The sequence below is a fragment of the Manacus candei genome, unplaced genomic scaffold (genome assembly GCF_025592945.1).
Source record: "Manacus candei isolate 608988 ecotype Guabito, Panama unplaced genomic scaffold, ASM2559294v1 h1tg000047l, whole genome shotgun sequence".
Lineage (NCBI taxonomy): Eukaryota > Metazoa > Chordata > Aves > Passeriformes > Pipridae > Manacus > Manacus candei.
In genome coordinates this window covers 7713467-7735173 of record NW_026138095.1, presented here as the reverse complement: position 1 = coordinate 7735173, position 21707 = coordinate 7713467, and the positions used below count along the sequence as shown (strand labels likewise).

Below are 21707 nucleotides of genomic sequence, written 5' to 3'. Positions count from 1 at the left end.
AAATTCTTCACTGAAAGGGAGTCAGGCATTGGAACAGGCTGCCCAGGGCAGTGGTGGAGTCACCATCCCTGGCAGTGTTCAAAAAGGTGTGGCACTTGGGGACATGGTTTAGTGGTGAACGTGGCAGTGCTGGGTTAATGGCTGGACACGGTGATCTCAGAGGTCTTTTCCAACCCAAATCATTCTAGGATTTCACCATACAAGAGCCTGACGACCGGTCTGGGAATGATTTTGTGAATGTAGGGCAGTGTTTAATGAAAGATCCCCGTGTCCCAAGCTGGACACTCGCATCAGGCAGAGCCGAGCTTGCCCCTCGAGCCTTCCTCTGCCGGTCCCCCCCTTCCCAAATCGCACCCCTGGGTGCGGGTGGATGTGGGTGGCGCATCCCCGGCGGGCGGGGATGTCTCTGGCCGGCGGCTCGGTGCGGGAGGTGGGTGCCCGGGCCGGGAGGGCCGGGGGGGCCGGGGCGGTGGGCAGGGCCGGGCGGATGACGCCGGGCAAAGCCGTCCGAGAGCCGGCCCAGCCCCGCCGCCGGCCCAGCGCTGCCCGCGCACCCCCCGCGGCCGCGCAGTCGGGTCGGGCGGGCTCCGGCGGCAGGGCAGGATGGACCTGGCCGTGGACTTGTACCTGGCCGTCCCGCTGCTCTTCACCGTCCTGGCCATCGTCCTCGCCTCCGTCTTCGTGAGGCTGCGGGGAGGCGGCGGCGAGCGGGCGGCGGAGCGGCCCCGGGAGCCCGCGGCGGAGCCCGCCCGGGAGGACGGACCCGGGGGCGAAGCGGCGGGAGCGGGACCGGGAGAGGGGCCGGAGGACGAGGGGAGCCGAGTGCCGGTGGAGGAGGTCGGGGCGGGCGAGGAGGGGAAGGAGGCGGTCGCCCAGCAGCGGGAGGCGGCGGCGGAGCCGGGCCCCACGGCCGAGCCCAGCCCCGTGGCGGCCGAGAGCATCCCCCGGCAGCCGCCGGCAGAGCCCCGGCAGGCTCCCCCAGAGCCCCGGCAGGCTCCCCCAGAGCCCAGGCAGGCTCCCCCAGAGCCCAGGCAGGCACCCCCAGAGCCCCATCAGCCGCCTCCAGAGCCCCGGCAGCCCGGCCGCCGAGAGGATGCGGAGAGCAAGGTAAGGCCGGCTCCCCGCGGACCCTCCCCCGTGGTCCCCGCAGCCAGTGTCCCCTCCATCCCCTCCCCACCACCCCCGGCGGTGTCCCTTCCCCGTACCTCCGGAGCAACACGGGAGGGGTTTTTCCCTAGAACAGGAAAGGTCCCGGCAAAACCCGAGTTTTTGTCTTCGGGTGGGGACGAGACAGTTGTCCCCGGGGACGGCAGAGGTTTGGGGAGGAGGTTTCTGGCTCCTTCCCACTCCCGCCCTCCAAGGAATGCTCCTAAAAATAATCCAGATAGTGAAGATTTAAGGGAAGAGAGTGTGAGCGTCTGCTGTCTGCACATCTAACCCCTGAGTGTCTTTTCCTTCCCCCAGGGGCTTATCCAGGTGCTGGGGAATGTGCGTGTGTTTATTCTTCCTGTCTCTATCCCCTTTCTGTGGGTAACAGGGAACTGTCCCCGTGCCAGCGCCGGCTTCCTTACGCTGTCCCTGGCTGGCTGTCCTTGCCTGCCCCAGGGAAGGGACCGCCCCACTCCCTCCAAGCCCCAGCAGGATGCTGGCCCCAAGGTCTGACCCCTGGCTGAACTAGGGGGGCTGGTGGGGGCAGTGATGCCTATAAATGCATGGTAAATCCTGTTCCAGCACCGGATCTTGTTTAAAAATAAAAGGGCAACCCAGTGTCTGTGGAAAGATCTTGTTCTGCTCTTGCCCAGCTTGGATGGGACTCGGTGACACCTCAAGGTGCCTGAACTCCCTGCCTTGGTGGCTTCCTCCCCCGTGGCCCCTTGCCCCAGTGGGGGGAACTGAGTAGTGGGGTGGCCCAGGAATCCAGGAGAGATGCCTTATCCATGTGGCAGCAGCGTGTTTCAGCCAGGGAGCTCAGGCCTGGGGCCCAGGAGCCTCCTGGCTATTATTAGCAGCATTTGTAATCCTCAGCAACTGTATCCAGGCTGCTGGGCAGTGTGCAGACAGCCTTGGAAAGCATCTCCACTGACTCACTGGATGGCCTTGGGCAGGTCCCGGGGGCAGCCTCCCTCTTGCTCTGTACTGTGATGTTCTGCAGCACCCAGGAGTGAGCCCTGACCTGCTCCTGGGGCTGGGACCTGGCTCTTCCTCCCTGTGCTCCTCCTCTTCTCCCCTGGCAGTTTCTGTGCCTTGGAGCTCTCCCTCTCCCCTTCCTGGCACCCCTTGGCCATGGCTACTGTTCTCGAGCAGCCCCCTCCCTCATCCTGGTGTCCTGGAAGGCACATCTGGTTCTCTGTCGTGTGATTTATTGGTGCCTTTGAGTACCAGGATCTCTGGAGAGCTCCTCAGCCACCGTTAGCTGGCTGGATCCTGGCTGGGCCAGCTCGGCACCAAAGCTGGCCACCAGCTTGGGCTGCTCTGTGCTCAGTGCAGCCCCCATTGGGATGGATGGCTGTATCCAGTGCTGCCAGAGCTCACGAGTTCCTCTGCTGCCTCACTAGCTCAAGCCTTGGGAATGTTTTCCTCCCCTCTGGCTGCCCTTCAGTCCCCGATTGCTTCAAACAGGGACTGCAGCAAAGATTGTTGCCTTCAGAGAGGGGCTCAGCTCCTTTATCCCCGCTCAGCACAGCTGCAGTAACAGGGTTTAGTGCAGCTGGAAGTGAGTTCTTACTCAAGGCACAGGGAGTCTTGTGTCCTCCAGAAGCCTGGCTGGGCTCTGGGGGATTGGGGGTCTCCTCACTGCCCTCAGCCCCTCTTACAGCAAAGGGAGCACTGGAGCTGAGGAGGGTCCTGGAATAGCCCTGAGAGCTTTCCTCCTGGGAAATGATTACCTCACTGTAGGAGCAAAGCAGGACAAGTCACCCTGGACCTGAGCAGCATCCCTTTGGGAAGGACAGGGAGCAGACGTGCGCAGTCTGGGTGGTGGTAGGGAGCAGTGGGAAGGGGGAGGGATGGTTCTCACTGCTGAGTAAGTGTTTGGGAGCTCTGGCCTGCACATGATCCCACAGCTGCCAGGACTGCTGGGTGCAGGCTGGGCCAGGCTGGCTGTCCCACGGGGATGGGTGGCACAGTGGAGGGAGTACGTGGGTTCCAGCAGGCAGCACCCACGTGTGTGCCCAGCTGCTGATCCAGGGGCCGATCCCGTGGGCAGAGTGGAGGAGACCATCCACAGCTCTGCAGAGTGTCCCCGGGTTTCCTGCTTTTGCTCCCTCAAAGTTGCTTCATCCTCTTCCTCCAGCACTACCCAGGCCCAAGCCCAGCAGGTATTACAGGCAGGGGTGGGACTGGCCCTGGGCAGAGCTGTGAGTGCTTTGCATGCGGCTGCTGATGGAATTGTGCCCTGTCCAACCCATCTTGGCTGGCTGAGGGCTGCGGTCCCCTGATGTGACTCAGCAGATGAGGCTCCCAGACCTTGTGCTGAGGTTGGCTGGGGGCTGCTGCAGGCTCAGGGCTCTTCAGTACATCAGCAAGCAGAGGGCTGCACTCGGCACTTGGAGAGCTTTCTTTCCTTATTTTCTTTCCTTAATTTCATTCCTTGTTTTCTCTCCCTCCTGTTTGCTCAGCACGTACTGTGCCAGGCTGGTTTGGATTCACCGCAGCCATTAAGCACTCAACTGAAATGCTGATGGATGAACCTGCTCAGGGAGAGCAGCCTTGGTGTGTTCTAATGACTGGCTGGAGCCGTGCATCCCTCTGCATCCCTCCTTCCCTTCTCCCTGCCAGTGCAAACTGGTATCTGCTGGGGCAGCTGTGTGGCACAGCCTCCCTCCTGCTCCCATCTCCTGCAAGGCTGGTGAAATCAGTGTGGGTTGAAGCTTCCCTGCCCCTCTGTAGTGACCAGACCATTTCAGCATCGTGCCCAGGGCTACAAAGTGAAGCAGTGGCAGAGCAGGGAAAGGAGTCCTTGTTTCCATTAACTGCTGATAGTGGTTCCCCTTGTCTCTGCTGGCTCCCATCACTGAAATAAAGTTAATTAGTCTGTCATTGTCTGTTCTCATCCCCATCCCCAGCTTGTTAACGGATGAGGCAGTGCTGTCAAAGCAATCCCCTAATGAAAAGCTGTTGGGTGGGAACAGCAGCATCGCTGGAGCTGCAGAGCGTGGTCCTTGTGAGAAACAGTCAGAAACTTTAATTCTCTAATGAGTACTTCTGTCCTGGAAATGGCAGGTGGCAGGGACAAGGCAGGGGGTTCAGTGGTGTTCCAGAGCCACCTCTGGAATGCCATCCTGGCCAGAATGTTCTGGAGCTGAGGAGGGTGAGCAGGCAGTGCCAGGCTCTGCTGGGCACGGCAGCCTGGCTGGTTTGCCAAGGGTTAACTGCAGCTGGGGGCTTCAAACAGAGCAGGGTCAAGTGGGTGACAGTAGGAGAGAGGGGACATGCAAACCCTGCCTGAGCAGGGCAGCTGCAGGGCTGTCACCCAGATAGCAAAGGCACAAAGGCTGTGTCATCTGTCTCTTCTGCCAAGTTCCTGGCACCTTTCCCCTGTGCTCCCCACCTTCCCAATCTGTGCCATCCTGGGGGCTCCCAGTGCCCTCTGGGCACACCAGGCAGCACAAACCACCCAGCTCTCAGCAGGAACCCTCTTTACATTTAAAAAATCAGCATCTCCCCCTCTAATGCCTCCTTCCTGCCTTCCCTGTGCCGGAGGGGAGAGGGTGTCTAATTAAGTCTGGCTTTAATTGGCAGCTGTGTAGGCTGTGTCTGCACTGCCAGTGGGCTGGGGCAGGAGCTCCATCATCCCACAGTGTGCTGGGAAGGGATGTGGCAATGTGCTACCCTTTGTCACAGCCCTAGCAGTGGCACAGGCCCCTGCCAGGGAATTTGGGGCTCCCCAGCCAGACCCTGATTGCTCAGATGTGCTCAGCTCTCACCCAGAGCAGTTTGTGCTGATGACAAATGCATCATCTCTTGCAGTGGCTGGAAATTGGGAAGCAAGACAGGACATGTGTCACCCCTGGGGAGCCTGTGCACGTGTCCTGCCATGGGCTGGAGCACAGGCCTGGTGCTGGGACATGCTGTGGGGCATGGGGGCATTGGGGCTCTATGTTGTGTCCCCTACAAGGGTCCAGAAGGTCTGGCTGCTGCCCAGTTCCTGCTGGGCTGGGTACAGGCCTGGGAGTCAGCCTGGAGTCAGCCTCTGTACTCCTGGAGCAGAGGCCACAAGGACTCTTTGCCTTCTGAAGTGCCCATCCATGTGAACAGCTGCCAGGTCGGCTTTCCAAGTGAGGGCTGGGTTTTCCTGCCCCTGCTCTCAAGGATGCCATCTGGCTGATCTGGGCAGCAAGGGATGTCCCAGTGTGTGGTGATTGCTGGCCAGAGGCCAGAGCAAAGAGGGGAGAGCAGTGGATGAGCCATCTGGGTGTGATCCCGGGGGAGCCACACCGGGATGTGATGGTGCCTGCAGGGGAGGGTGCTGCTGAGCTGGAACTCCTTACCCCACCATGGGACATGCCAGTGTTTTTCCCATCAGATCTGGCACTGCCTGACCCCTCTCTGAGGGCTGGGTGGTCCTGGAGCTTTGGCAATGCTCTGTCCACTCCGTGGCTTGTCCTTGCCTGTAACCGTGATAGGGGAACTGGCAGGAGCAGATGCTCCCACACTTTGGGGGGGGGGTCAGACCTGCAAAGCGCCATCTGCATGTGAGGCACATCCCTGCCAGGCACCCTGGAGCTGGCAGGACCATTGCCAGGGGCTGGAAAACTGCTCTTGTTCTGTAGCAGCTGCTTCTCTGGCTGGCGGGAGGATGAAGAGCCCCAGTGGTGGGCTGAAGGGGAGCTGCCGACACAGCAGCTGCTTTGCTTTGCTAAACTCTGCCCAACATTATTATTTAGTCTTTTTTTAAAGGCTTCTTTCTTCCCCTTTTCTCCTGGCTTCTCTCTTTCTGGCTGGCTCTCTCCTGTCTGCTTTCTTTCTCTCTTGCAATGTCTTGCATCAGGCTTGGAGCAGAAAGTGCAGCCATAAATGGCAACACACAGGGCCCGGGAGTTTAATCCAAGATAATTTTCTCTTGCTTTGGAGTCTGGGATCTTCCCTTTTCCTGAAGCTGGAGCAGGGCACTTTGTGGTCCCTGACCTGCATATAGGTGCCAGGGCTCTCCCTTTGACTAAGGAAAGGGAGAGGGACACACCAGCCCTGTGGCCTCCTCATGTGTTTTCTGAGAAGGAAGTGTGTTGCTCAGAGGTGTTTGCACCAGGGATGGAGGAAGTGGGGAGGAAATGGCCAGAAATGAGCTGAAAACCAGATGATGCTGTGATGGGGAGCTTGGCTTCCATCTCCTGTGGGGCTGGGAGAGGGGTTGGTGGTGGCAGAGCCATGAGGGGGGATTTTGGGGACTTGATGCCAAGCTCCTCTATCTGAGCCATCTTTCCCTGGCAGACTCAGGTAGTCCTGGTTGGTGCTGTCTGTGTCCAGAATGTCCCTGAAGGTTTTGTCCTCACTCTGCTTTTGTCCAAAGCCCCCTCTGACAGACTCAGCTCTCGCTCGTGGCCATGAGCTAAAGGGCAAAAGCACGTTCGTGATGATCCGACAAACGCTTCAGCTCTGCAGCCAAGAGCTGCCAAAGGCCGAGGGAGATGGATCGCTGCCTTGTTATTTAAGGTAGATGACTTGCTGGATTTTAACCCCGGGCTTTTCAGAGCCCCTGGCAAGCCGTGCAGAGGTGTGACTCAGAGCGAGCGGGCACGGGATGTGCTGTGGAGCGGGCTGGGTCCATCCTGGGAGCAGGCGGGGAGCGTTCCCAGCCCCGGGGCCGGGCAGCTGCCGCCGATCGCGTCCCCTCGCCGGTGCCGGCGGCAATGAGATCTTTGTTTGCCGCAGCAGCTGGACCGGGCGGCCCGTGTCAAGCCTCCTCCAGATGCTCCCGGATAATGACGGGCGCGGGCTCCCTGCAGAGCTGCTTCTCGCCTTTTTTTTTTTTTCCGCGGGGAGGTTTTCGTGGTCGGTGTGCACCGCGGAGAGAGGTTGGCTTGTGGGCTGTTGGCTGGAGCACTCAGGTCCTGTCTCCTCCAGCAGCTCCTGCTGCCATTTGGCCCTGATCCACTCTTCCCTCACTCCCCACCACTCGAAATGGTCTTCCTGCATTCCCCCTGGGCTGTGCCTTCTATAGAAGAGCAGTGCCTGCAGTGCCATGGTGTCCTCTTTGGTTGTCAAGTCTCCCAGTGTTGTCCTAACGCCTTCCCCCTCCTTTTTTGGATGCTGCCCCCCCTCCCAGAGTATTCCATGGCTGGGACACAGCAATCCCCGACTTGGCTGCTCTTGCCCATGGCTGTGAGGGAGCTGGGACAGCAGCACCCATGGGCCACAGCAGGGCTGAGGAGCTCTGAAATTCGGGGCAGGCTCCCTGGAGGTGCTGGGATGCTCCAGGCAGGGAGGGTTCTCTCCTCCTCCCCGGCTAGCAGGGGCTGTGGGCACAGCCAGGCTCGAGGTGGGGCTTTGTCCCCGCAGAACGTCTCTCCAGCCAGCCCAGGGGCTGCTCCCAGCCCAGTGCTGGGATTTCAGTGCAAGGCCAATGAACACGATGTCCCTGCTCCCTGCCCACGCAGATCCTCCTCCACAGCTGCCCTCCTGGCACAGCAGGGAAAGGCTCAGCTGAGGAGTGTTTGGGCAGAGGAAGGCAGGCTTTGCATGGGGGTCGAAGCCATCCAGAGCCGATGGGGGGCTGAGAGGGCTGGGAAGCCCCATCTCTGGATTGCAGGAGGATGGGAAGGTTTCCAGGGGGTATTATGGAGAAGGCAGCTGGCAGAGCAGGCCCTGAAAGCATTAATGATCTGAGCACGCTGTGTTGTTCTTCTCCTCTCCCCTCCTGCTAGTCCTGATCTGCTGCATCACCATCCCAGGAAGGTGCCTCCAGCCATGCCAGGACACACGGGCAGCTGAGCCTGGCACTGGCAGAGCTGCTCCCCCTCACTGATGGCTCCTTGAACTGGTCCCAGTCCCGCAGGCTGGGGCTGCCACAGAGAGCAGCTCATGAGCTCCAACTCCTGGCTCCAGGGCGGGGCACTGGAGATCCCTGGTGTTCCTTCCTCACTCCAGCAGCCATGCCATGGCTTGGCACATGGATCAGAGGCAGCACAGGCTCGGGCATGGGGGCAAGATGGTCTACTGGCTGCATCCAGAGACTTGTCCCTGTGTGCTGATGCTGCTGGGGCTGGTTGGTTGAGCACGAGGAGGGCTCAGGGGTGTTTGTGCTCAAGCCTTTTGCCTTTTTCCAGATACCACCATTGGGTGCCTCACCTGGATCCAGCCTCGGGCACACAGGACAAGCAGAGGATGTGTGTGGCCATGCAACACTTCCCAGCCATGCAGAGGTGCGTGGGATGGAGATCCAGCCTGGGGAGGGTGGCACAGCAAACAATGAGCCAGTGTCCCTGCAGGGGTGGGACATTGTCCCAGGGTAGCAGTGGCCATGGGGAGAGGGGGGCTAAACTTGCCTGCTGTGCTCCCCCAAGGGAGGTTGGGTGGGCTTTTAATGGCTTTGCCTGTTTAAACCAGGGAGAAAAAGTGCTCCAGGGGCAGATGTGTTTCTCAGAGGTGGAGGGAGCAGTGCCTTGCTCGGGGGGGAGCAGCAAGTGGGGCCACACTGAGACAGCTGGGGGGACTCTGGCAGGGGGGCAGCAATGGCTGCAGGAATGAACAGCCCTGGCAAGACATGGGGACAGGGATGTTGAGGCTGGAGCCATGGCATGGGGGAAGGGAAGTGCTGGCACCTGCCTCTGAGCCATCCAAGCAGAAAAATGTTGTGCTGTAGGGAGCTCCTGGCTGCCACGAGCAGGGGCTTCCCAGACAGCCAAGGCACATTGCTGTCCCCTGCCAGCCTGGCTTCCCTGGCTGCTCCCTCTGCTCCCATCAAATGTTTCTTTCTCTGTGTTGGAGCAGAGGTATTTTTTCCTTCCTTGGAGCTTTGGCACCCAATTTCCTGCTTGCTTCCATTGTTAAATGCTCAGAAATGCTCAGCTCCTAATGCCCAGGCAAGGAACAGGCTAAAATCTCCCTTCTTGTGTCAGGTTGTGGAGGGTCTCCCTGGGGGTGTCCTGGCTCACAGGGAGACAAGGATGTGCTGGGGAACTGCTGCCCTGGGCTTGTGGCTGAGTCACCAGGGCTGAGCATTCCTTCCTTTCACCCTCTCTGAGGCTGCTCCTTTGGGTGCCTCCCCAGCCATCCTCGGGGAGAGTCCCTGTGTCCAGTGGGAAGTGCCCATGTTTGGAAGTGTGGCCCAAAATAGCAGTGGCTGCAGTGGGCGGGGGTCTTGGTGGCATCTCCTTCTGGGGAACAGAGTGGCAAGAAGAAGCCAAATGGCTGTGAATAATGCACATTCCTCCCCGATGACAAACTAACCTAGTTCTGGGCTGGGGCCACGCTCCAGCAGCTCATCCAAAGCCAGTTCTTGACTCTGTGCATGGTCCTTCTTAGATCATGTTTCCCTTGGGTCTCCTTCACCCCAAATTTTCCCATGTGCCCCTTGATAACGTGGTGGCTCAACAGCCTCCCTCCATGCTCCGTCCCCTCTCTCCCATGTGCTTTGCCCTTTGCATGCCAGCCCATGGGATGCACTGGGAGGATGCAGGAGGACATGTGCCCCAGAGTGCTAGTGACTCTGGGCTCAGCTCACAGGGGTTTAGAGCCAGGGGCACTGCGCTCTGCAGGAGGAACTCACACATGCAGGGGCTCTGCCATGTGTCCTTGACTTATCTCCAGAGCTGGAATGCTCCTCTCCCTCCCTGCTTGCAGTTTGCATGCCTTTCTGCAAGGGAAATGAATCTGGGCTTGATAAAGCTTGTAGTAGCTTGTAGGAGACAACCCCAAAACTTCCAAAATTGCTTTGAGTTTAAAAAAAAAACCCCAAAACCTGCTGTTGTTGCTCCTCTCTGTGCTCCAGAGATCAGAGATCTGCTGCCACCACAGTGTGTGTGTGTGGGCACCTCTTGGAGGAGCGAGAGGCTGGGGGTCCATGGGCAGGAGCCTGTGGTGTCTGTGGGGGTTCCTGCCAGGTGAGGCTGGAAGGGCTCCTGGAGGGGTCCCAGCACAAACCCCCAGCACTGGTTTGACCACTGGTCCCGACTGGCGAGTGCTCCTGTGCTTTGCAGCAGCTGCTTGGCCTGTGGCTGCAAGGTGGCTTTGGCTGGGGACCCTTCCTAGCTCTGGGACAGTCTGTGCAAGCCTGGCCTGGGGGCACACAGAAGTCCCCGTGGCTCAGTCCCCTGCATGTCCCTGGACAGGGTGGGGAGCACAGTGGGTGCATCCTGGGAGGGTGCTCAGGCACAAGGCTGTGCCTGGGGACACCGGGATTAGCAGGTTCTTCCTGAAAACCTTAATATCCCCTCAATTATGAGGAGGCACTTGCAGTCTGCAGCCTTTGGGTGGGCCAGATCCCCCTGACTGATTAGTGAGAGGAAAGCAGACTAACAAACCTCACTCATTAGTGAGCATCCTTTTGGCCTGTTCCATGGAAGAAGCAGGAAAAGGGTGTCCAGCCCTCGCTCCGGGCTCTGCTTCCCAGCCCTGAGGGCTCTGGTGCCTTAAGCAAGCACAGTTATTTAGCACAGCACCTTCTCCTCATGGCTGCTCTGTTTTTAACTCCTCCAGGAGGAAGAGGTGGACTCAGAAAACGAGAAGCTGGTGGTGAGAGAGCCGGAGGATGAGGATGGTGAGTGCCAAGCAAGCCAGCACCCTGCAGGGAGGGTATGGACAGGTCTGAAGCCCTGAGTGCTTGGAGATGGTCTCCTTCCTCCAGGAAATGGAGAAGAAATTCCTACCCCTGTTTGCTTCCTGGAATGCTCTTGGGCTGTTGGCCATGGGGTAGCTTTGTGAGGCAGCTGCCCCAAAAGCTCCTTGCTCCCATCCAGGACAATCTCCAGGGGCTTTAGTCAGAGCCACGTTTAACTGATTAGCCAATTAGTTGATTGGAAAATGATTAATTGACTAAGTGGGGTGACAACTGCTGCACTCCTAAGGAAATGAAACAGATGGTGCCCAAGCAAGAATGTGTGTCTGAAGGGGACTCTTGCTCTCCTGAGCAGCCCTGGAGGTGCTGGGATGTCCCCAGGAGTCCTGGTTGGGGCCAACTGGGGCAGCAGGAGAGCTTGGTGTGTTCCCCCTTCCCTGCCCCACTTTCTGCTTGGCCGTTTTAAGGTGCTATGTGGCAATCCCCTGGCTTGGGAGGATTATGCCTAATGCCACAGAGAATCAAATTTTAATCCTGGTGCCATTCCTGCAAGGTGGGGGAAGCGCTTTTGGAGACAGGGTTCTCAACATACACTTATTCCACCCTGTTAGGCTTCCTTGCAGCACTGGTTACCACACAGGGCTGCAGGAGATCTGATTTGAGGAATGATGGATTTATCCTGCCAAATGGATGCTCAGTAATGCTGTTCTGCTGGGCTGTGCCTCCCTGGGTTCATCTCTGTTTCAGGGCTGCTCTGGCACTGCTGGGCACGATCTTGAAGTGGCTGTGGCTTGGGATCAGGAGATGACAGTCCCTAGCTGTGAGTCCAGGCTAACCCAGTATCCTCCCCAAGCATCTCCTGCAGACAGGAACCAACTCCCCTCCTGAATTATTCACACCATTTCTGAAGTGTTTTATAACGGGACTGGGCAAAGCGATGGCTGGGCTGGATGTGGAGGCAAGAGGGATGCAGCTGGGAATACTGGCACTGCCCTGGCTTTGCTGGGATCAGCCTCACTCCTTCCTTCACTGTCTCCAGCGTGTCGCTTGGCCCTGCTCAAGCCTCTGAGCTGCTGCCTGGTGAGCCAGAGATTCCCCTTGGGTGCGTGGGGATCGTGCAGGCAGCCTGTGACCAGCCTGGGATGCTGCCGTGGTGACAAAAGCCACTGGAGCAGCCTTCCCCCCACTTGGGGCAGGGAGCTGGCAGGGAGCACATGTGGAACACAGAGCAAGCATGTTCAGGGGGAGAGGTGCACTCTTGGGGCTGCTCTCACCCTGCCAGCTCAGGGTCACAGCGCTGGCAACGCGAGGGCAGAGAGATGAAAGACAAATGTTTTCTTTAATATGAACTCACAGATGCTCTGAGTAAGTAGGTCACCTCCTATTTCTGCAGTGTTTTCACTGCCTACATGAAAACCCAGCCTCTCCTTATTCTGAGTGTTTCCTGAAGTTTGTTTTCGATCTGCATAGAAAGTTCCTGAACTCAGAAAACAGCCAGAGGTTTCCAAAGCCACAAACTGGCTCCTTCTTAACCACACCGTGTGGGCAGGGAGAAGGGGAGTTTCTCTGCCTCCCACTTCCCTTATTATTTTCTGGTGAGGTGGCAACTAAACTGCCCTTTTGGGGCCAGGCAAAACCCCAAATCTCAGTTTACTTGGCAGAATACCATGTGAGGGAAACGATCTGAATTGTCCTTGAAATCAGGCGAGCTATACAAAGGTAACAAAACAGCTCCTGCTCTGCACCAGGGTAAGGAACAGGATGTTACACCCTCTTTTTTTTTTTTTTCTTTCTCCTAATATCTCCCAAAGCAGCAGCCAGCTGAATTTTGTTTCCATGCACTTTTGTGGCCATCCAGAGGGCTGATAAGCTGCAGCATTACTGCTTGTTTCCAGCTGGCCAGGTTTGTTTGTCTGCCCATGGGGAGGGTTTTCCCACAGAGGGAAGTGGGATATGGCCAAGCTGAATGTTTGGGGCTCAGGCACCAGAGCATTGGGCTGCCTGTGTTGGGACATTTGTGGTGATGGTAGGGAAAGGGTTTGCCTGTTGTTCCCCCAAGAGCTCTGATGGCATTTTGGGATTAGAGAAACACTCCAGATCAGTACCTGAGCAGTAACCCACCAGGACTTCCCAGGGAAGCTCCCCAAGACCAGGAAAATGGAGCTGTAAAGAAGTGAGGAAATGTGGATGTTAGTACTGCTCATTTCTGAGATCTCTGGTTTCCTCATCTATGAAATGAGGCTCTGACTTGCCTTTTACATGGCAGTCCCCTGGGTCTGGCAGCAGCTGAATGTGTGCACGAGCTTGGGGTTGGAGAAATGCCTAAATCAAGCAGCTGATCTCAGACACAGGGAGAAAAATCCTTAAGGGCAGTGTTTATTGGAAAATAGAAGGGAAGCTGCTGATGCTGAATCCTTCTGGGTGAGGAAGGGAGGAGAGGGGCTGTGAGGTACTTTTCATTTGGGCAAGTGGAGGAGGAAAAACTTTCATGAATGTGGTGCCCATGATAGCAGTAGAGAGGATTGGAAGGGGCTTCCTAAGTGACTGGGAGCAGAGGATGGGTCCATGGGTTATATACAAGTCAGAGCTTTCTCTCCTGCCACAGAAATCAGGGGACTTTCACCACTTTTGGAGTCCTGCTGGTACTGGGATGTATCATCCTCGAAATCTGGTTTGTGCATAATGTGCAGTTTTGAGGGGCCATAATGCAGATAATGCAATAACATCTTCCTTTTGTGCACCCCAGGGCTCTGAGGGTTGGGGGAAGCAGCAGATGCTTCTGGGTGGATGTGGAAACAGCAATGCTGGATGGCTTGATGTGAAGCAGCTGAGTCCTGCAGTCCTTGAGAGATAAAGGCTCCCAGATAAGCAGCCCACGGATAACTGGAAAAGGCGACTACCCAAAGCAGCCGCTGCTCCTGGGCCGCCTTTTGGATTGACCTCCCCTCCTGTTGCTTCCTCCCATCTGTAGGAAGATAAAGCAGGGGAGAGGTTTTTAAAAGCAAATAGTGCTCGAGCAAAATCCGATTGGAAAAGGATCGGCTTTGGCTCAGAGTCTGTGAGCTTTGGTGCTCTAATTAGCACAGGGTTGGGGCTGGCGAGCTGGGTGGGAGAGCAACCAGGCCTGGAGAAGGAAACCGTAGTTTTCTCTTCAGGTCTTTTGACTGGTGACAGAGGGACTTGGATCCAGCTGTGTTGGTGCTCCTGGGGCTGCCCTGGCTCAGTGCTGTTTGCAGCCCTGGGATTTGCCATACAGCATCTCCTTTCTTCACAAGCTTTGTCGAGGGCTGCAGGGAGCTGCTGGGCTACGTGGCCTGGGACAGCTCTTCGTGGCACCATTCGTGAGCCCCAAGCATGGGAAAGGGCCCCTGGACAGGAGAGGGAGGGAGGGAGGAGGAATGCAAGTCTGGAGAGGAGAAGTGGAAAATGCCGGGAGTTAATCAGGGCAGGATTAGCATGTCTTGATAAGCCAAGATGGGCTTGCAAGGCTTTGAATCCAGGGAGAACAATAGCATATGGTTCCTGTGCTTTAGGATTTACTTGGATCTGCTTCCAAGCAGGCTGCTTGCTCGCAGCAGCCCTCAGTGTTGCCAGTGCTGGCTGCAGCCGGGACTCCTGCCATCCTCTGGCCAGCAGCACCTTGGCTCTCCTCTGCAATCCACACTGCTTCCCTGGCTCTGCTCAGGCTTTCTGGAGACTGGAGCCGACTCAGGAAGTGTGTTGGGGTGGCCACAGCCTTTGGGCTGCAGGAGCAGAGGTCAGAGAGCATCTCGAGGGAACAGCCCCACCGCTGTTGGTTGTGCTCTGGGGAGGTCTCTGGTTCACAGACCTCTCTTGCTCTTTTTTGTCTCCCCCCTCCAGCTGCAGATGGGACGTTCTCTTTCAAATACAGTCCTGGAAAGCTGAGGGGAAACCAGTACAAGTCAATGATGTCCAAAGAGGAACTCGAGGAAGAACAAAGGTAAGTTGAGTTTCCTTTTTCTTCTTGCCCAAGCCCACCAGAATGACGTGCCCTTGGAGCAAGCTGGGTGTGCTCAGACCTCTCTCCCCCCATACTGCCCTGGTAGTCTTAGGCTCAGTGTCTCAGAGCACCAGTGTTCCAGACCTCTCCCACCCAGGAAGACAAGAGAACAAATGAAGTCACACTGATTTAGGAGATGGAGACACTGTGGACCTGTTCAAGCTTCTCTGGATGCTTAGACCAAATTTTCCAGCTGGTGCAACTGCTGTAGTTCTCCTGATCCCGTTAGTACTGTGTTGATATATATCTGTTGAGGACCTGATCTGTAGCTACTTCCCCTCCCTATGCCCTGTGGGTGTTCTCCAAACCAAGGACATGGGCACAGCTCAGAAATACTGGAGCAGACAGTGAGTGTGAGGCTTTAGAGCTCCCTGAGATGGGGCTGATACTGGAAGTGTCCCTACCCAGGGCTGCCTCCTCAGCTCTAAGTGGTGAGGATTTGCCATGTAGTGGGCCCAGTAGAGATGGAGGATTGCCCATGTCAGACTTTTTCCTGAAGTGTCCTCCTGAGCCCTGTATGAAGAAAGGAAGAACCTGTCCTGTTACAGAAATCAAGCTTTCTGGCTCAAGATTTCCCAGCCTATACAAGGGAATAACCCCACAGCTGAGGGCTCTGTGGCAGGCTGCTCCCTTACAGATGTCTGCAGCTCACAGCCCTTCCCTCTTGGGTGAACTCCAAGGAACTGATTTCCCAGTGGTGGCTCAACAAGGGCTGTTGGACTCAGTTCTCCTCCCAGTGGTGTGCACCTCCCAGAATGACTTAGGGGCATTTGTCACCCCTTGCCTGTCATATCGTGGTCTACCACCACAGCTGGCCTGGTGTAAAAACCAAGAGGAAACTTGAGAGCAGTGGAGAAGGCAAAGATGAGGGATCACACCTCTCCCCTGGCTTAGGCATGTCCTGCCTTGCCTCGAGGCCCTCGGGAATCATCTCTGTGATGCCAGCAGCTGGGCTGGCTGAGGTTTATCTCTGTGGTGTGAGCAGGGTATTGTGGTAGGCAGAGTAAATCCAGAGAGCTGCCCTGCTCTGGGGCCAGCAGCAGAAATGATTCTGTGTTGTTGACATCAGGAAAAAAAGTCTGTTTTCTTTCTTTTGTTATATCTTTGTTGTGCCTGAAGCCCTCACCCTGTAAAACACTGAGCAGGGCTGTTAGTGTCACTGTATTTTTCACCTGGGAGGGAGGTGGTGGAATGAACTGAGTGAAGGTCAGAGATACCCATGGGGCTCAGTGGGAATTGCTTTTCAGGATCCTGCTAAACACCAATGGAAAAGCATACCTGCAGCTGGCAAATTCAAACTCTTTGCACCAGCAGCTCCATCCAAAGCAGCTGAGCAATGGCTGCTCAGGTTTCAGGGCCAGAAGACCTGCAGGTCCTTGGGCTGGTTCCTCTGTGGCAACAAATGGCCCTGCTGTCCCCTGGGGACACTGAGAGGACATTGCCCATGGACAGCAGTGGGATGGGGGTTTTGTACTCAGGACTGTGGAACAGGCTCCAGGGGGTGATGGACCTGTCCTGGGCACACAGCATCTCCCAGGCATCGCTGGTCATGTCTGTTTGGAGCATTCCCAGGGCAGGACAGTGCACCTAGAACTGATGGACAGTGCCTGGGCTTCGGGTCCCTTGGAGGCTCTCGACAGCCTTCCACACCGAGGGCCATTGGCAGATGTGTTTTTCCTACTGCTCCTTTGTTTTCTTCTCTTCCATATTTGTGTTGTTCATTTCTTTAAGGCAGCTGTGTGAATTTTTTTTTTGTCTTGCTTTGTTGCTGGCTTACTTTTCCCCCCCTCAAATCTTCACTGCGGCATCAGCAGCTTTTCATTGCAGGCCTCGCAGGCGGTGCAAGGGGGCAGGGCTGCTGCCAGGTAAGCTCCTGGGCGAGCTGAGCGCAGTGGCTCAGCCTTGTCCTGCATCCTTCTCCTTGTCCTTCCATCCCTATCCCCCATTCCATGCACCCCGACTGTGCTGCTGACCTGCTGTGACCCAGGTTTGCCGCCTTTATGTTGCAGGATTGAGCTGACCTCTGATCTCACATCTCTGTAGCAAGTACCTTAGGTCCTCGGCCACAAACATTCTTGCAAATCTTTTTGGTAAGGAAATGCTGCTACTTAGAAGTAGTGGTACCACTGGTAACATCTGCTCATGTGTTGGTTTGCAATTTTTTTTTTTTTTGCTTTGTTTTGGGTCTTATTTTCCAGGGGAGGGTTTGTTCCTGAGCTGCAGTTGGTTGCCTGTCCCACCTCCCTCCCCATGTCCCTCCCCTTCCCTCCTCATAACAGATTAATGAGCCTGCTCCTCTCTGCTTCCATCTCACTTTCCATGAGCACTCCAGGGGAAATGAGGGCTCTCACATTGGGATGATCACCTCTTCCATCTTGGATGCCTGAAGTTGGATATCCCACAAACAATTCTTTTTACTGATTTAGAAAATTTGGGCTGCTGAGTGGGCAGTTAAGTCCTAAGGTGTGTTACCAAAGTTGAAGATTTAATGTTTGCTTTTAGCCCTGCCACTCCTCCAGTTTTCCCACGGACCAACAGGTTCCCACGTGAAGCATCTTGTAAGCAACATTCCAAAAATGCAAGTGGTACCCCCAGATTCCCTTGAGGCTACTTGTGTTGATCAGTAGACCACAAGTCTGAATTTTGGGATTCTTTGTTTTTGGAGATGCCATTGAAAGTATTCCTTTTCTGTTCTGGGAGGAGCTATAGGATTCAGACAGGAGAGGATGGACACGCAATAGATTTGGCTATTTAACCAAAAAACCCACTTCTGTTCTAACCTGCATCCCTGCAGAAGTTGTGGTTGTCCTCCCTGGTATTCACTTGAGTCTTGTGGTTTCAAACTGGTGCTAAATCTGGACTAAAAGGGGAAGGAATGTGACCTTTACCGAGTGATGCAATTTCCTGCTTCTGGTCTTAAAAAATAAAGGGAGTGCTCAGTGAGGGAGGAGAATAGTAAATCCAGTTGGCAAATACATCTGCTGGGGTAGTGACTGTGCTTGATCACACCTGGTGGGTCACCAGTACTTCTAGAACAGAAGCACGTAGCCTTTGCTCCCCTGGGGGAGAAAAACAGTCTGGGCAGGAAGGGGAAGAGTGCAGGGGAAGGATGCAGCCCTTGGTCAAGGCAGCACAGTGTATTTCCCTAATCCTTCTCTTCTGCACCTGAGGCTTTTGGCCATCCTGTAGCTGCCATGGTGCAAAGCTCTAGTTCAGGAGATATGAGTTGTGGTGGTGCAGCTGCCCCTGCTCAGGCAGGGCTGAGGTTGTAGGTGGGAGACACAGCCCCCAAGTGCTGGCTGTTGGGTATTGCTGTCCTGGCTGGGCACCTCGTGTGGGTGAGGGAGCAAGAGGAAAGGCTCTCCAGTGTGCCTTCAGGGCCTGGGCCTCATGAATAGATTGGAATGGTCACTGCCAGGGCCTGGGCCTCATGGATAGATTGGAATGGTCACTGCCAGCTGCTCTTGAAACCTCCCTTAAGGTTGAAAGAGGTTAGTGGGTTTTTTTTTTAGTTAGAAATGAGTATGGTCAGGGCTCTGCTGAGCATTGACAGCTGCAACAAGGCTCCACTCATAGTAAAAGAGAAAACAATGAGGAGAAACCATCCCCTTGGGTCTCTGCTTTCAGTTCACTCTTTCCATGAGGCAGAGCAGGTCCCAGCCAAGCCCTGGCTGGCCTCGGTGATGCCGAGGGTTTGAGCCATCTGTGCTCTGTCCTTGTCAGTATTGACTAGGTGTGTTGGCTGGAGCAAGGAGAGCAGATCCCAACTGACAGGCTGTGGAAAGGTCTCACCTCTCTGTCCTCTGTCTAGTTTCGGGGATTGAGGGAGAGGTGGGAGTGAAGAGCCAGAAGTTGCCCCATGGGGCCTTGGCTAGGGCACCGTTACAGACCCCTTGAACAGGGTCTGAGTGAACGGCACCAAACTGCTCAGACACGCTCTGCTGTTGGCAGGGCACTCATGGATGGAGCAGGGGATTCCCCCAGACCACAGTCAGCCTCTGTAAGACCAAGGAGAAGGTAGGGATGGCTGCCCAGTTTCCCTGGCTAATGGGCTCAGTTCCCACAGCCAGGTGACCCATTCTAGGAGCAAACTCTCCTCCTGCCTCTCAGTCCTCCCTTCTCACTTCCTGGCCAGCCGTGGATGGGTTGAGGTGACACTGCTTTAATACAGACTGGGTTTAAGCCTAGGGTTCTACTGCAAGTTTGGATTCATGCAAGGGGAATTGGATGGCTGTAAATCTCACTCTCATCCCTTTTCTTGGTGGTAGCTTAGCACCTGTCTCCTCCTCAGGTGGTTTCAGAGTGCCTCTTGGTTACAAGGCACTGAATAAAACTGCGCTTGGATCCTGGAGTTTCAGCAAGGCAGGGTGCCCTGGGCAGACCCTGGCTCTAGGGAGTGGAGGAGAGACCATTCCCTGCTCTGCCAGGCATCCTGGATCAAAGTGGGGATGCAGCTGTGACTTGAGATACAACTGTGCTGAAGTTCATTTTTGAATGAGACAATGCTGGTGATGACAACTGGAGCTCACAAGGGCAGGAAACAGCTGCAGGGGTTTAATGACTGTGTTGACAGACTTCGACCTATTTCAAACATCTCCACTACTGGCCCTCCAAAAATAAGTGGGTGGACAGGGCTGGAGGAGGTTGCATTTGGGGAGAGCTGTCTGTTGGCATCTGTCCCTGTCCACCCCCTGCATTGCCATCACATAACCCTGGCTCACTTGCTTGCTCCCCTCTCTGTATGGCATGAAATCTGGGCCTCTATCTCCTTCCTTCTCTTTTGCTAACCTTCCCCCTACCCAGTGGCTTTGTTGTCCTGTCCTGTCCTGTCCAGCATGGTGCTTCTTATGGATGAGGGAAGCTGGTAAGTTTGGGCTTTTATTGGGGTTTTATTATTTGTTTGCTTCTCATCTTCTGCAGCACGATAGTCGTCCCGGGCTGAGGGAAGAGGAGCAGCAGCAAGGGGAAGGGAGCAGCAAGGGACTGCAGAGCCCAGGGCTGCGGGACTCTGCAGGTCAGGCTGGCCACTGCTTCATGCAGCCACCAGCCGTGGGGATGGCCACACCACAGGCAAGGCTGCTTTCAGCCACAAAACACCCAGTGCATGAGGTTTTCCCTTCCACCTGCCTCTTGTAGGAAAGGGCACTGTGTGTTTGGGGATTCCTGCTGAGGTCCCCCTGCTCTGACACTCCCTCCATAGGTCCCAAGCTCCACTTGTACGAGGAGGGAGTCTGCTGGTGGCCTGGTGCTGTTCTCTGCCTACACCATATCCCAAGGGAAAATGTCCTCTGACCTATGAGATGTCAATGGACTGGAGCTCTGGCCGTATTTATAGTCATGACTGAGTCATGAATCCCCAGCAGCTTTAAAAACTGAGGAACTCAGGATGCCTCCCTTGGAAAGCCAGGGAAAGGGAGGCCAGGAAGCCCCTTCCCCTTCTTCTCCTCCCGTCCCAGAGAGGAAACCTTTGCAAACTCCCCCATAGGCTTTGCAGCGTGAGAGTCTCTGACCCTGCCTTGGCATGAGATTTCAGTTCAGACAGCAACTCTGCTGGAGCTCCTGGGTGTTTTCTTCTGGCTCAGGTCCTGAATTGTTGTAGCTTGTGGCTGCTTCTCTGTGTCTCCCTCACCCAGCGCTCACAACTTTTCTTCATCTGCTTCTGCTTAACCCCATGCAGCATGGGCAGCTGGCTGTTCTCTGCCTGCTAATTCACTGGGAGCCTGGCTCTGCCTCCCCTGCAGCTCCTCTGCAGCCAGGAGAGACTGAGGGCTATGGGGAATCGGGATATCACACCAGGCTGGGAGCAAACTGGTAGGCAGCAAGCTGGATTACAAACACCAGAGGAAAATGCAGGCTGGCCCATCCGTGGCTTTTCCCACTGCTCTGGTGTTGGCTGGGGGGTCAGGAGTGTTGCAAGGGAATGGGCACACGATTTGTGGAGATGGTCATGGCCTCTTGGCTGAGCTGGTCAGAAGCCTGAGCCACCTTCCTGGCTGTGCTCTGGCCTTCTTGGCTGTTGCTGCTGTGGCTGGGAAATGTGGGAGGCTTCTGCCTTGAAACGGTGGTGGGCAAGGTCTGCTTGGGGGGTGACACAGCCCCTGACCCCACTGACTCCTCAACAGCCCCTGTCCTAATGGCTGTGTGACTTGTGCTCCCTGGTCATACCAGCTCTGGCAGCCCCCACTGGTGTTCCTGAGGTATTGTCCAATGTCAAATGCACCTTTCAACTTCTCTGTCCCACTGGAGGAATATCAGATTTGTGTTGATAGAAGCTCCTTTTGGTAGTTTTCACTCTCCTGCTCTTCTCTTGTCTAAGCACTGTCTCCCTGTTCAGCATTTAAATCCTCTCTTTGTGTTTTACTGATTGGCTGAAGGAACTGGTCTCTGCTTATGGGACCACCAAGAAAGCTTAGATTTAATATGTCATTCCTCTTATTCTTCCTGTGATATCTTCATCCTAGAGAAGAGTGGGTTATGGTCACTACCAGAAATGAGATGGTAGCTGTCCCCATGGTAAAGAAACAGGGACAGGGATGATGGGACCAACTCCAGCAGTGAGATGGGAGAGAACTGCCTGGGGAGAGCTTGACCATCCATTGCCAGGTCTGCCCAGCACTCAGGGCCTTTCTTCACTTGATCTTGATCCTCAAGGGTCGGTCCTAGTTTGTTTGGAGTGTGAAGAGTCTGAAGCCAGATTGCCAGGATTTCAGACAGCTGATGGTCCTGACAAGCTAAGCCAAGGAAAGGAGTTGGGAATGCTCCATTCTTCTGAAAATCAGCTTTCTAAGTGAAACTTCTAAAAAGGGCACATGCCAGAGGTGGTTACAGCAAGATGCTATGGAATCTTCTCAGAGTGACTCAGGACTCCTTTAGAAAGCTATAGGTTACGGATTGGCTACAGGATTTCCTGATCTGCTGCAGAGGTTTGCACACAAGAGATAAATGCATGTGGGAATGCCAGTTTGTCAGTGA

At 55.7% G+C, this 21707-nt stretch overlaps 1 protein-coding gene across 6 annotated transcripts in view; it reads left to right on the top strand.

The window, feature by feature from the left end:
- The first annotated feature begins 519 nt into the window (after positions 1-519).
- Positions 520-21707, top strand: part of MXRA7 (matrix remodeling associated 7) — a 30178-nt gene continuing 8990 nt past the window's right edge. Inside the window, exons 1-6 of one of the 6 annotated variants that reach the window (XR_007906316.1) lie at positions 521-1107; positions 8265-8360; positions 10636-10696; positions 14576-14675; positions 16563-16600; positions 16745-16825. Coding sequence is in view for 5 of the 6 variants with exons in the window: in XM_051797881.1 (XP_051653841.1) it covers positions 604-1107; positions 8265-8360; positions 10636-10696; positions 14576-14675; positions 16563-16707 (906 nt within the window). In the remaining variant the exon portion in view is untranslated. The other 5 variants (XM_051797883.1, XM_051797881.1, XM_051797885.1 and 2 more) reach the window with 5 other exon arrangements.